The 15,912-nt window shown below is 38.4% G+C and overlaps 1 protein-coding gene across 9 annotated transcripts in view; it reads right to left on the reverse strand.

Annotated features, from left to right (window-relative positions):
* The window catches only part of SVIL (supervillin), a 136,069-nt gene that overhangs the window by 20,733 nt on the left and 99,424 nt on the right, over nt 1-15,912 (reverse strand). For all 9 annotated transcript variants that reach the window (XM_032182246.1, XM_032182243.1, XM_032182242.1 and 6 more), the window contains 2 exons: nt 11,526-11,655; nt 2,218-2,365 (listed from right to left, as the gene is read on the reverse strand). In XM_032182246.1, coding sequence (XP_032038137.1) covers nt 2,218-2,365; nt 11,526-11,655 — 278 coding nt within the window. The remainder of the gene's footprint in view (nt 1-2,217; nt 2,366-11,525; nt 11,656-15,912) is intronic.

A 15,912-nucleotide genomic window follows, 5' to 3' on the forward strand; every position in this document is an offset into this window, starting at 1 on the left:
CTCCCCTGCCTGGACCCTTTTTTTAACCAAAACTATTTTTAATAAACATAGCAGGATGCTTCTGACCTGTGAATACAGTCCCTGGATTAAGCAGTAATTCTTGAGCACAGCTGTTTTGTGTGTGTGTTTTTGTTTTGTTGTCCTATAGCACAGGGAAGCAGAAAAGTAGAAATGGAAGAATCTCCACCATATCAAGCAAAATTGTTGAATTTGTACTCTTCTCCCTCCTCAGTAACTATCATGAAGCAATTCATTTTCGACTCAGTAGATAAAAATCAAAGGACATTTTTGTTCTTTTGATACAAATCTGTTGCTCTAGTAAAACAAATTGTGCTCTATGGATTTAGTGCTTCTGATTAGGTGGAAAAGCATACTGTAGTGAAGATTACATCTATTAACCATTGTTGCCTAGGTTTTCAGTGAGGGAGGAAAATGATATTTAAGCCTTCCTCTAATAGCTGTTCTCCACTTAGCCATAGCTTACTAATTACTGAGTCACGTAAGTTTAAGTCATTAATTGTTCTGATCAGATAAACCAATGCTGTGCTGAGAGAAACTACACTAACCATTTTTTCCACCACCTTTACTGCAAGTCCTAGCAAGTCATAATTACCAAAAACTGGCACAGATTTAAAATATAATCACGTAGTTTTTCCACAAACACACATTTCCCCTGTTACCTAAGAGACTCAATTATTCAGCAGGCTTTAAGTCAATTGGTAAAGCCTTCAACAAGATGTATTTGAGAGGACACAGCTTTTAAGCAGCTCTCCCAGGACTTAATCCACAAGACCACAACGAGATCTGCTTCAGATGTTAGTCAAGAATCACCTTCTGAGTAGGACTGAAAAATTTTAAGCTGTAAGAAGCAATTAAAATACAGCATCTGTGCACCCGTATGTAACAAGGATTTAATTTTGCATTGCTTTCTCATCATCCCTTAAATTAAAAACCTATCATGATAATTTCTTCTTCTAGGCAACAGAAATAGCACACATCTGCATAAAATCCCACTCGGGCTACTTTTATTGATGTCACTGTCACTGGATTACCTTGTTTCTCCACAAGACTGATTACAGTACCTAAAGAGATCCTTTAAGTACAGAGTTAGGTACAGAGGATATTTTTCTTTCCCTATTAAGAACAAATGCTATCACCTTCTCTTCCTTTCACAAGATCAATGTATTTGGCAAAATATCACATTTTATTGGTGACCCTCCAAAACAGGCTAGTCTTGAAACACTGATCACTAGCATCTCTCGCAGCAAAACGATGTAAGCAGCAGCTAAAGCACACTGCTAATAGATGTAATTGTCAGTATCATCTGTTTTATCTGCAAACAGAGTGTGTTCTAGACTGCAAATAGATTTACTCCCTGTTGTAATACTGCCTTCAATCCACAATATGTTTCTTGGGTGGTTGTCATAAAACTCAAGGTTCATTGTTGTGTTTAACAACCAGTTTCTTGTCACAGAGCAAACTTTATTATTCTCTAGCTACAAGAGATCAGTTTAGGTACCTTCTTCCAAAACTATCATCTTCCCAGACCCACTGCATAAACAGCTGTATTCTGCCATGGACAACCTTCACATATTTCTGTCCACTTCCAGAGAATAATTGCATCTGGAAACAGTGATGGGCTGAATTCAAGAGATCCCAAAGATGTCAGCATTGCTCCCATGTCATTTCTACTCCCTGGTTCTATGCAGAAATCTGTTCAGTGATTTCCTGAGCCAAACACAACACTTAAGTTGTCGTCCAAAACATCATCCATAAAAATAACACATGTTTGCTAAATATTCCCAGAGATCCTAGGAGTGGGGCAAGTGCCAGCAACAGCAATGGCTAGATTTCACAACTTTTTTCTAAAAACTGCACCTGGGTTTTCAAATGAGAAATAAATAAGGAAGAATAATCCAACTGTGCCCTCTGGATTGTATTTGAAGGAAAAATGAAACATTGAAGTGATTGATGATCACCAGTACAGATCCCAGTAACGACTGGATGGTAGTGCAGTAGTGCAGAAAAAAAATGGATCAATACCAACAGCCACAAGAAGCTAGAGAGAACAGCCTTATGGCGTGATATTTGGTTGAATATAAACAGCCCTCCTCTTGCTAAACATGGATACTGTTTCTGCTTAGCTTTAGCCTGACTTTATTTTGACTAGACAGATAAGCAGCGGCTTGTTTATATTGGGATCATTTCATCACTGACCTTTTTTAACCATTCGGCCAGCTACAGTGAACTGCGTGGAGTCATTGGCTGCTCCTTTACCCTTGGATTTCCAGGCTTCCTCTCGAGCTGTAATCAGGTGTTTTCTTTCTTCAATGGTCATTTGACTCTCCTGATTATCTGCTAGCCTCTGATTTTTAAGGGGGAAGAGAGAAAGAAATGTTTAAAAATAAGTAAACCGACCCGAATATAGCAAAGGACTAGGTGAATATTTCAAATGCCAGCTGTAGAGGCAAGAGAACAGGAGCAACAAGCTACTGAAGGAAAGTCACAGAGAGAGCTTAGTAACCCCGGCCCTTACAAGCCTCATTGTTTTGCTTCCTCATTAGACTGTGAAGATAAGGTTTTGGTCTATGTTCTTTGACCTTTTATTGAAACTACCGGCCAAGGCAAATGGCATCCCTCTAAGCAAAATAAACCATTTACTCTGGATGTGATATAATTTTCCAGACCTTGTTCTCTTGAAATGTGACTTGCTACACTACTGAGATCACGAATCTGACTTTCAGCAAATGTTTTCAAGTGTGCAAATTCGCAGGTGGCACAGGGAATAACAACTAAGTGGAACCTCAGTGTGTCATTTCTGAACCACGCTCTTACAGCAACTTCATTTTCCAGGCAGGATTAGCAGCCTTATCTCTCCAGAGGCTGTTCACTTTAGGTCCTAGGTCAGTTTGCTCTTCTGAATATTCTTCCAATGACTGTGATCATTGCCCCCCTCACCTTTTTTTATGGGTCACCCTCAGCTTTCCTTGCTTTCTTCACAGAGTAGCACCCAACAGCTTGAGCGATTAGAAGCAGCTAGGAGCATTAAGCATCTTAGTGCCCTCCTAACACACAGGATTGATGGAGGTACATTAAATAGGAAGGAATTTACATTGTCAGCTGTAGCTAGGTTAGGCCAAAGAAACATTGCTTCAATGCACTTTGATTAAAAAAGTAGCAATGTTTCAGGGATTATACCGCATAGACATCAAGCATTCTAGTGCATGGAGCTGTCAGCTCTAGAATGACTTTCAAGTTGTGTGCAATTTGACTTTTTTTTTTCACAACTTAACTGCTAGATTTGAAAAACCACATGAAAATGTAAACCTTTAGCAAAGCACTAGCTCATACAACCACAGAAGAATTGAAATGAAAAAGAACCCAAAAGCTTGTGAATGTGAGGTAAACACTCTTCTTGGTGTCAAGATACAAGGAAGGGATATAAACTCACATATTCTTATTTATTTATTCTCCTTCAATTAACAGCACTAAAGAAATTGGCCCAAGGTTAACCCTGTAAATAAAACTTTACAAGAACTGTTGTGGCTATAGGGGGCACAGGGAAATAGAGACTTTCTTATGCTTTTCAGCGTGTACCATGGGCAGCATCCATGGGGCAGAAGTGTAAAGACAAACCAAGAAAGTGGCTTGTAGTAGTAGTACAAGCCCTTGTATTACAAGAACTAGAACATGCAAGCCCTCCACTCCTCCCTCTAGTTCCATGTACTTCTGTAACCTTCTGCAGTAATGTTTGCACCCAATTTATCAGGAAAGGTAGTTGGGCAGCCAGACACTATGACTGCCAGTCATGATAATCAGGATAAAACACTGAGAATTTTCCCTAGAACTCCAGAATATTCAACAGAAATATAAAAATTGCAAGTCTATTAGAGTATTGCTTCCTCTTCCATAAAAGCCTCTGAATACTTTAAATGAAAACACTGAAAGCAACCCCTACTTGTTTTCCTCAATCTCCACTCATTCCAATGTTGGAAGCACAGCCACCTCTGGGATGAGCAGCTGGCAGAAAAAAAAAATCATAGCAACACATTACAGGAGATCTGGTGAGGAAATTAACAAGCACCCAACGAAACCACAAGTGAAATTTGAAACACAAACCAAATATTTTTAATTTAGCAAGGATGATGTCTTTGATTACAATATGAAAGGAAGTGAAGAGGCAAGAAGACGTAGTATTTTATATGTTGGTGAGTTCTGTTTGTTTGTTTTCTCTCTCAAGTGATGGGGGCTTAATTTCATGTTTTCCCTCCAGAGAATACATGAAGAATGTGCAGAGCTACTGGAAATTCTGAAGGCACAGATCTGGAATGTGTCTGCATTAATCGCTGCACACATAAATTTTAAGAAAGGTCATGAGTAAATCTGGAGCAGTGTCAAAGAACAAAAGACAGTAAGTAGCTCTCTAACAGCATAAACAAACTTCTTTTTTTAATGGAAGATTTAAAGCTGCTCCATTGGGCAAAACATCCTCAAGTTCCTGAAAATCAGCCTGGATGCGTATATCACAAAACCTGAAGCAATTTCATAACAGATCTCTTCCTAATGCACAAAGACTCCCACCTTCCCCTATTAATGAACAAATGAACTTCAAAAATGATGAGCTGAATGGACGGACAGCAAGCAATCCCTAACCCATATAACTCATCATAACAGTCCTGGTGAAAAACAAAAGCATATGCTGTGCTTAAAAGAAAGAACAATTTTCTATAGCTAGAGAACTAGTATGAGCCAAGGCAATTGTCAGTAAAAAAAATTCATAACAAATACCCTTGGTAATTGGGAGTAGTTTAAATAGCTTGCACGATTGCCAAAGGGCAGCATTTCTGGAGGAATGAGCTGGCTAAAACACATTCTGCTCGAGGGAAGATGTTGTGAGAAATATAAGCCTTGCCAGTCCTCAAAGTGCAAATTTTATTTCCAAATAGAAAAAAAAATGAAGAAAGATATAAAATTAATAAAAATCTCAAATTCATACCTGTGACCTTTTGATAAAGGATGCTAGAGACTCCAATTAAAAAAAAAAAAATCAAAATAAGGAATTTATTTTAGTATATCAGGAGTAAGTAAAAGCTTTGGAAGACAACAGATCTAATGCTGCTTTTCCCACTACACTTATACACAATGAAACATTTGAATGTGTAGTGGAAAATACATCTATGTTTTCACTGATATCTCTTGTTACAGATGAATGATAAAATCTTAAAATCAAGTTAAATACTGAAAGGGTCCAAAGAATTGGCATCCAGCAGCATGAAATAACTGGAATAGGAGATGCCACAAACACAAGCAGCAATTAAAAAATAAAACAGAGCAAAAAATTGCATAGGATTGATAAAAGCTAAGATAGGAACAATCTTTAGCAGCAGAAGAATTGAAGCATGTAAGTACGGGTCACATAAGTTGTGTTTCTTTCCAGACAATCATGGGAAGACTGCTGTAAGACAATCAATAAAGAATCAAAGCACAGTTGCATAATTAATGCCGTTCCACATGGCATTATGGAAAACAGGTTTAATCAAAATGGTAAGTTTGATGAGATCAAGTATGATTAAATATGTTAACACAGTTACCTCTGATTTCTTTAATATATTTGACTTAATCACAGATGACATTCGGAGCTTTTTTTGAGCAATATAAAAATATCACTGCAGCTTGCAGACTATATACTAGTTAACTGACAGAAAAAATACTTCTAAACAGGGCCTGGCCATGCAGTGATGTGCTTCATCCCATCCCTGACCAGTATGGTTTCATGCATGTGGAAAAAAAAATCAGTTCTGCTGAGAAGAACCTCAGGATGACACCACCACACAAGAGAAGGGTGCGTGATAAAGATGAATAATCACACAGATTAAAAAAAAAAAAGGTTATCGGAACAACCTGGTGAGCCAGGTTTTTAAGAGCACTATCACCTGAAAAAAGAATCAAGCAAAAAAAATAGCCAATTAAAAATATAGAAGAAGATGAGGAAAAACATGGAGCAGTAGTTCTGAATCAAATGAAAGAGGAATTACATACAATGGCAGCTAAGAACTGGTATCATCCGTCGTTACTGTATAAACAAGAATACTGAGGAGAGGAGGAAGATGGGGAGTCTCCATACTGGGATCTTTCTTGAAATATCTCATCCCATTTCCAGCATCTACACTTCTATCCAGGATCCCAAGAGATTTGTAAAGCTTCAGAAAAGGTCTAAAATATTTTTTCAATATTTCTTCTTTCAATCTACCTCATATTAATTCAGATGAATACATGTTCTTACTGAAGAGAGGGTTTAGAGTTAAGTTCTACAGAGCGGGAGTAATTTACATGAAAAATTACTTAAAATTGCAGTGCATTTTCCATGTTCAGACAGTTGAGAATAAAGACCATGTATTTTTTCTAAAAGAACTACTTCAAGTATGAGGAAGAGTTATAAACTCGATGTAAGAACAGCTAGATGAAGGGATTACTTTTCTTGCACTGCTTGCCTGGGCTGGCTGATGATGCTGGTCTCTTCTAGCTCTGCAACACATTTCTTGGGAGTATGCACAGGTGCTCCCCTGTTTCTGCAGCATGAATTCGTGCTAAGGAAGGGCCCACATCTAGGCAATGCTCCATTTTGTACCCTACAATTTTCTAGTCTAAGCAGTGCCACATCGGGTCACAAGAACACAATTCACAGTGGTCTGTGAGCCTGCCTTATATTTTTAAGCTTCTTTTCTTTCTTATTTCTATTTTATAAACACAAGAAATACAAGTATTGACAGTTTTCTATGTCAAGGTCTGTGTCGGCCCCTAGCTGGAGGAGTCCAAACCAAAAATGGACACTAAAAATGTATTTTTCAAAGTGGGAATCCATTTAAAACCACTGTTATGAATTATATAAAAGAGGTACGTATTTGCCTTGTAATACAAATAACTTCTCTGCTTTGGGGGCAATTGATCCTCATTTAAGATAAATGAGGTGAACAGCTATTGAAGGACTTTCTCTCTCCACAGACTGTTGAGGGGATATTATGTTATTAAGTTAGATGATACATTTACCTTCTTGATATATAGAGCTGATGAACTCCATCACGACAAAATGAATAGGTTATCTTAAGTCAAATAGTAATAAAGCTATATTAAACTCAGAGCTTACAGAGTAGAGGTAACAATAATGATTTTCATTTGCTAGCCCAAAATTTAATTTTTGATTAAAAAAAAAATCAGAGTAAACACCCCCAAAAACTTCTATGAAAGTGAATGTGGAAATGGTAAATATTCAGTAGTCTCTACCATAATCATCATCATCATCTCTTCTAGCAGTGAATAACTGTTCCTTGGATTCATTACCATTACCCGTACTAGCCAGAGTGCTCCTGACATGAGACACATGCTGTATTTTGGTGGGGGAGAATGGAGAACTGAGTGGATTCCTGGTAGTACTACCACCACAGATCTGAGCTGGGAGGCATGGCAATAAAGCAGGATTAGATTTGCATAGATCTATCAAGACCTTCCACTGAACTCTCCTTGTTTTCTTGTGTACAGCTTGCTTCTTTGCCCACTCCTGTTAGGTTTCTTTAAAGCAGCACTTATTAAGCTGGTTAATCAACTAAGAGGATTATTAATTCCCTATGTAAAAGGAAAAAGAAAAAGTCAGAATGTGCTTACTTGATATTGTTGAGCATTTAAACTGTGTGGATGTTTGCTCACCTGATTAATAGGAAGAAAAGGATGAAATTTATGGACAGCAGGTATAACAGGAGAGTAAGTAGAAGCATATACAGGTTCCTATGACAAGGACAGAAGCAAAGTAAAGGAATTAGAAAAGAACTGGACTGCCAGAGATGAAGATGGGGGAAAACAGACTCATTTTCCCCAGGGTCTTGAGATGAAGTAAATCTCAATCTTTTAATCTTCTAGAAGCATTTTCCCTCTTGCAAAGCCAGAGACCAAAAAATGTTCTCGTAACACAACAGCATGTTCACCAAAGCCACTCCATGCAAGAATTAAAGATGTTAGTAACAACATCACTACAGGTCAACACAGCACTAATCAGCCCAGTCAGGAGATGTACATTTTGTATGCTGGTAATCTTTATCACTCTGCTTTCATGCACCAGTAACGTGATGAACCACGTCAGCCAAGATGGGAACAATTCTGCAGCGAGTTTAATCAACCAACCTGTGTTCACCTATGTTCAGGACAAAAGGAAAGAATATTTACTAAAACTGAGATACTCAAAAACCATCTGGAGGGAAGCACTAAGCCCACAGCGCTTAGCAAAGGTGAATTTACCATTCTAAACAAAGCCTACGAATAACCCCTGCCTCAGAGCTGGGCTTACCCAAAGCTGATTAAGACATGGCTTTAACAATGATAATTCTTCTTCCTTTCTCTAGGTTAATACAGAACATTGCACAGCATGGGACAACTGCAGCTTGTTAGAGTGGCCCAAAATGAAGCCTAGCCATTAAAGCTTCAGCTTTGATTAGCACTGGGTACAAGCACTTGGTGGCTGCCATATCTGAAATGGAGAAAACTATTACCACAGGAGGAGACTAATGTTTTGCCTAAAGGTCACTTTTTAAAGGCCTACCCCCTTTAAGATTTTTATACGCTTCATCTCTGAGTAATTTGGAATTGACTGCTCCGTCCTGGCCTTTAACACCAGTACTGAGCTGCAATACAAGCTCGCCATAAGAATTAAGTGCATTTCAAATGTCATTCACTGCTTCAGTGCTACTGCGGTGCAGCTGGTAATCCCATTAATCAGGGGCATCGTTAAAGTGGCCAGCTATAAAACAGGAATCTTCATTCCAGTAAGTCCCACTGTTTTGATACTAAGACTTTAAAGTTAGTTATGTTTTCTACACAGAGAAAAAAAATGTACTGAATCCAAAATATTTTTCCAAAATAAAATGGATTCTTTTCTAAGACATTCCACAGCCTATAGTTGTTCCCCTGATGATAGAGCAATTCTTTAAGTTGTCCAAGTATGTTTTAGCGTACATGTAAGTAATTTAAGAAGTCTCACATCTTCCAACAAATTTTCCTCCTATATGCAGCAATCATTAAAACAGATGCTGGACCTCCATGTAAATCGCAACTTCCCCCCCCCCCCAAGTCTGTATCACTTTGAGTTAATTCCTTATTCTACTTTTTCCCCATTTTAAGTTGCTCTGTCAGCTTTTCCATGAAATTTATGGCTTTTCTACAGTTTAGCCTACATATAAATGATTATAATACCTTTAGAGAAATATCTCAACATGAATACAACTGTGAAGAAACATTTTGACTAGAAGAGATCAAACAGCACTATTTAATGTAGCTATTTTATTAATATTAATATTTCAACTTTTGTTGATTACAAAAAATCTAAATGTACTCTGATAACTTCTATTTTATATAGCTATGCTTCAATAAGCAAACCTCTAGAATGAGTTAAACAACCTTTCTAAAGACAAAAAAAAAAAAACTAAAAAGGTGAACTTGACCGCATTAAGAACAGTGACATACAGCAACTAGAAAAACTGTCATGCCCTGCTGGTTAACAATAATGCCTGAAGTGTACACACTCTTGCTGCCAATGCATGATTGCCGTGTGTGGAAACTGTATTTTAACTAGCTCAAAACACAGTAGTCAATTCAGATCCTGCACTTTTATTGCAAATTCAGCAACAGCAAGCAGTTAATTTCTGAAGTACATTATAAAGAAGCTCTTCTACAAGTAGGTACTTCTGTGGCATGCTGCTTCATGGTCCTCACAGGGTAATAGCCACCACACTGAAGAATTATATATAGTAATATTTCCAGATGTAAGGACATCTGACAGTGATGTGTTGGAAGCAGTGTGGTCGATGTGGACGAAGCTTTACATTATTTGTAACACACGTAATGAATCAGCATCACAAATATCAATACAGTTGTGTCTGACAAAACTACTGACATTTTTTTCTTATATATTCAAGATTCCACCCACATTTTGGCAGAAATGCAAAAAATCCTCTGGCTCAGGCTCTAAATGGCCAAGAGCTAACATGAACCAACACAGTGGGTGACCCTGTGTCACAGAAGCTCCCACTGCTAGCATTGTCACATCAAAGCTCGAACCCTTCAAGCACTTCATGCTCTCTTACTTTAAAAGCCTAACTTGTGCTGTGCTGAGTGGTGTTGCTGCACATGGTAGCACAACAGGGAGGATATGGGGGCCAGGGAGTAAAAAGAGAGAACAAAGGTTTCATCTCTGCCTAAATCTTGGCAGCTGCTTAAAGCTTTTTCTCAGCTCCATTGTCTTTAGCTACAGAACATTTGTAATCTGATCTCAACAGTTGTCATTTTGGAGACTAGCCTGTTAAAAATGTGACCACAACTTTGCTTTCCTCAGTGAAACAATTTGTGCTTTAGGACATCTTCAAACTTGCAACTGAATTTATGAGCAAGTCCACACAGCAAATAGAAACAAAATCCATAGACCAAACTGTAAAGATCAGTTTGCTTGATCTTCTGTACAGTTAACACACAACCATTGATGGGCTGCAAGTTGAGGCACAGATTTATCCTCAATAAGGACAGACTGTAACAACACCTTTTTTGTAATATACCAATGGGAGAAGGAGTCTTTTTATTGCTTGCTTACCTATACTATTCAATAGAAGCAGTATTTTCACAACTAAATGATTAGATCCCAAGATTATTGTTCCCAGGAGTAAAATTTATAATACCAATTTTATTTTTGCTTGTCCTCTGTGGAAAAATTCCTTGAAAAATTAAATGCTTTTGGAACAGCCATTTTATTTAACGCTGTCGTTTTTGAAATACTAGACTCTGCAGAGAAGTGAATCTACATTAGTTTGAACTGGGAGCCCATTCTTGAAGCAAATCTCTCAATAACCCATCCACACCTTCCTACCCATCTCCCGCTCTACTCACTAACACTAACAAGACAGATAAAATCCTTGTCCAGGAGGTTCTGGCTATCCACAAACACCAAAGATCATGCAAGATAACCAAGGGTCAAATGACTCATGGATGCTCTCACACCTGCATTTCCTTAGTGCTTCTAGGATCCAAAATTATTGCTCAGAATAAGCATATGCACAGAGACAACACGCCTTTAGGAACATTAAATTCTTCCAAGAACCCTTACTAAAGAAAACACTTCAAGTCTTAAGCCAGTTTCGCATACCTTGGTGTGTGTGTGTGTGTGTGTGTGTGTGTGTGTGTGTGTAGGAAAACCTTAATCATTATACCTGTAAACATTCCAGAAGCCTTACAGGCCCACTTACTGCTTCACAATCTGCTGATGTGAAGGCATTCTAACCAATACTGTATGCACCAAGACAGTGAAGACATTCTTGTTTGAAGAGGTCTTATGTTGGGAGAATTGTTTTTCAAACATGTCTTTAAACAAAAGGAGTAGCAAGAGCTAGTAGCTAATATTAGGCATGCCTGTCTTGCTGGATGCATCATCAAAGCTGAAGCATTTCAAGCAATATGTTTTTTCAAAAAAAAAAAAAAAAAAAGGATAGAATTACCTTCTTCAACAGCTGCTCAACTTCTTGCATTTGTGCACTACGATCAGTGGCAGACACTTTTGCATACTCTTGCTTTTTGCTGAGCCTGCTCTTCCAATCTTCTTCACCACTCTTCTTCAGCAATGCCAACCTAGAAGAAAAACATGCCAACATAGTATCTTTAAACATTATACCTCCCATTACCCTTAGAAACTACCCTTAGTACTTCGCTAATGATGCATTCAAGAAAATCTGAAATTAAGTTTTCTAGCTAACCATAGTTATTTACATTTTGTAGACATACACAAAGCTCACCAATGAACAACAAGCCTTTACTGAACATGTCAAATGGGAATCATCTGACAAAACACAGACATCTAGTCTGAGACAGGCACTCCAGTTAATTTGTACAGTCAGTGCAAATTACCAATACAGTCAAGGGAGGCCAGGGTATAATGAAGATCATCCTGAAGCAGACATATAAAGAGGTTAGATGAATCACTGCTTTCTTCCCCTCCTTGTCAATAAGGCACAGAGATTGACTAGCTCAGCCATGGATGCTTATGCCATAGATGTCCAAAGTTAATGAGATAAATCCTATCACTGGTGTTTATTGTAGTCATTAAAAAAAAATAAAATAAAGTTTATTTCCTTTAAAACCCAAGAAGGAAGAGGTTTATTAAGAGCAGGCAGCCATCAATTAGGTCTCATCAGGCACATCAGATGATAACTTTGCAGTTAATGCTTGGACTACAACCCTGATGACTGAAGTTACTATCAGACTGCTAGGGATCATTTAGTATCTCCTTGCTCATTTCAGGCATTGCTGCCATATAAATTAGTAGGACCTATGCACTAACAACTTGGTGCTACTGTACTACAGCTGTGAAGCCAATCTGCAAGATTCAACTGGTTTAAAGGAAGACTTATATTTACAATGTAGATTACCATTAATCTCAGTTAAGCATGATCTTGTGAAAGTACTATTTTGTAATCTGAAGTAAAATTCTAAATACAGCACAAATGGATGCTAACTGGCCCAGTGGGCACAGCACATAGACTTGTTTTGCTGGAATTAGAACCTATCTGTCCATACAAACTCTGAGGTGATTAGTTTTGGGGGCAGAGGAAATCAGTTTGGAATATAAGGTCCACAGAGACATGATCTTCAGCTTACCGCCCTCAGAAATTAATATTTGTGTGAATTTTCTAGCTAAGAATGATTTCTAAAAGCATTTCTTAAAAATGTGTATCTGTAGCACTTGTGCAAACATTTGCACTGGTCCACTAAGTCATTTTTATTTTAGTTGAATTGTTAAATTTTGTTACATAACCTTTTTTTTTTTTTTTTTTTTTTTCTCTTAATCTAGGGCATTTCAGTAAGGATTATACCAAGACCCCTAACCCTATTACTATTTGTACAGGTTCAGTAGGTTGTCAACTTATTTCCATCACAAAATATGGAGATGTGCTTTCAGAGATGTGATTACTGTACAAATTTTGTCCTGAAACTATGGAAAGGAAGAGACAGGACTGTTTCAGACAGTTGCTTCCTGCAAAAATCCAGGCAGCGTAGCCATGCTACTGACATCCTCAGGGAAACCCAGTTGGTCCTAAGGCAGTCAGCTGAGAAAAACTGAAGATGCAGAAGACAGTAAATCCAAAGAATACAATGGCAGTAAGAATGCTGTGTTCAAGAAAACAGTTGTTTCCTCTCTTTCTCTTCCTGCCCATGCAGACAGTGCTGGCAAGCTTCACATTGCCTGGCTGCTTCATACCTAACAGCACTGCATGGGTAGGGGTGAAGAGGACTCAGGATGACGAGTTGAGGCCATGGTCATTGCTTTCAGAACTTTCACAAGATTTCAATGCCCAGAACTTATCTGCTGGAGTACATCCATGCATGTGTGAAACTGTGGAGGAGACCAAGATTGGACCGAATTGCCACCACACAGATGAATTATCTTCAACAGTCATGTTCTCTCAGGTCAGCTTTGCTTAGAAACGATCTGCACTAATTGAAGCTGGAAGGTGTTTTGATCAGCTTCAGCCTAAAATGGGTTTGTTTTTAAAAATGTCCACAGCTGCACAGCATAGCAGGCAGAAAAGATCTGCCCTGTTTTTTGACCCTGTAGTTTGACACTACTGCAGGGTATCCTGCCACGGACCTTTGGCCCAAACAGCTTGGCAGATCAGGAAGGGGAAATCTCTAATTCTGAGACTGTTTCTTCGTCTCTGGAGGCTGTTCTCTTCTTCGTCATAAGGATGGATTCATCCTCCACTCATACATGCAACGAAAGAACTCATTCCTACAGTAAGGTCATATGCCTGCCTGCCTCAGGAGATTAAATAACACCTTTAAAGAAATAGGCATGCCCAGCATGCCCTTGAAAACTTCACTGCTGCACAAAACCTGAAGCCATGCATTTGTCTCGAACCATGGAAACAGCAATAAATACAGACCACCTTGACTCAACAGCCTTTGGAGGGCATCCTTTTGTATAAATAAAGATGCAAGAAATGCTGAACTGGATCACACAAGCAGGCCCACCAGATCAGGAGCTTAACTCTGAGAGCAGACAGCAAATGATTCTTTGAACAGTTTTGGGAAAAAAAATAAAAAAAAGAATTTGGGGGTCTAACCCTTGGATTTGTTTAAAGCCTGCTGCCTACTAGTTTCATTGCATCTCCAGTTTGATTTATTATTCACCTTCATAGTTCTATTCATACAGCTTCCTCCTTTGCATCCCAAAGTTCATTTTCCAATCTGAAAAATAGGTTTTACTCTGTTCTTGAAAGGAAAATCTTTACTATGTATCTGACCATCTTTGTCAGCTTGCCTAGTGTCTTTTTTTTACCTGCTACACAGATAAAATGATCCAGAGGTGTCAGGATTGAGTCAAAGTGAAAGGTTTCAAAAATGAAGGAAAAATGTCAGATTAGTACTGAGAGGAAATGCAAGCAAGATTCAACCAGTGGTTTTGCCTAAATAAGGAGCATTGTCTGAAAAGCCTTGGCAAAAGCCCAGGCAAAAATGAAAAAAAAAAAAAAAAAAAAGACATCTTTCTTCTGCAGCAATCTTTTAGTATCTTTGCTGCTTGTGTCATCCTTGAGATGACACAAACTGGACACAGATTTGGCTTTCACATGGACTCCATTGGCTGCACTTGACCACTTCTTTTTAGCTGCCTTTCAGCTGCCTGGAGGCCAATTTGAGTGCAGTAATACAGACAGGAAACCGATGGTCAAAGAGTTCATAAATTCACTATATACATGTCCTAGGCTACAGAATGTCTTGTTCTGGCATCCATTCATCAAAAAAGGCTGAAGCTAAAGTTTAGATTGGGTTTGTCCTGACAAGGACTGAACGAAGGCTGGAGGTCCACCTGCTACTTATCTGTAGCTTTTGAAAATCAAGTTCATGGTGTACAGCCGACTTCTGAAGAGGAGCAGGCAGGGTGGCTTTCGAGAAACTCTGGTCTCCGTAAACGTACAAATACAGGTAGCTACATATAAATGACACTCTGTTCAAAGTCCTCCAAGACATTCCTCTTCCTGAAGGCCTCTCCCAAACTCCTAATTTGTCTAGCTGAATACAAGACAATTATAAAAAGGTTTCCAGCACTCATATATAACACGTCAGTGGATTGGTCCTGTCTGTCTAACAAAACACACAGCCTACTGTAAGATATGAGCCTTTGCTCCCCCTCACCTCCAAGTGTCATGTTTGCAGAAGAGAGGATAGGCATATATTCTTTCTTTAAAAATCACGGTTTTCATTCTTCCATAAAATATAGGTAATTTTGAAAATGCTAGGTATGCACTCACCCCCAAGGATAATACTACTTCAGTGAAATAAGTCTTTGTGGAAAATCACTTTCATCCAGACCAACATGCATGCATCCTGCCCAAATATCATTACATCTGTGGAAAAGCTGTTCTTCCATAAGGTGAAAGAATGTCTGACACAGCCAGAAAAATCCACTGGATGGGAAGATGAAGTTAGTGAATGTGAAAGGGAAAAAAAACAATCCAACCCAAAAAAGCAAAGTGTAAAAGTTAATCTTTAGCAGCAATGTTCTTTGAGGTTTATAAATAGTTGGCGTCAGCTACGGTCATGCAAAAGAAAAAAAGAATACAACCAGTCTTTTTAGTCTTCTTTTTTTTTTTTTTTTAATAATTCTAGGTCAAGAAGTAGAGTAGCATAGTATTTTGGAATGCTAAAATGATTTGGTAACAGCTCTGCCATTTACAGATGTTTGCAGAATCTGAGAATACAAATCCCTGACAAGACAACAGGTATTTTCCGGTGTTGGCTTTCGTGTTGAACAGTCAGTCTTGGAGGCCCAACGAAAGCAATTCCCGATTGTGAGTGTGACTGACAGTCTGACAGGAACATCAGTTCTTC

The sequence above is a fragment of the Aythya fuligula genome, chromosome 2, assembly GCF_009819795.1.
Source record: "Aythya fuligula isolate bAytFul2 chromosome 2, bAytFul2.pri, whole genome shotgun sequence".
Lineage (NCBI taxonomy): Eukaryota > Metazoa > Chordata > Aves > Anseriformes > Anatidae > Aythya > Aythya fuligula.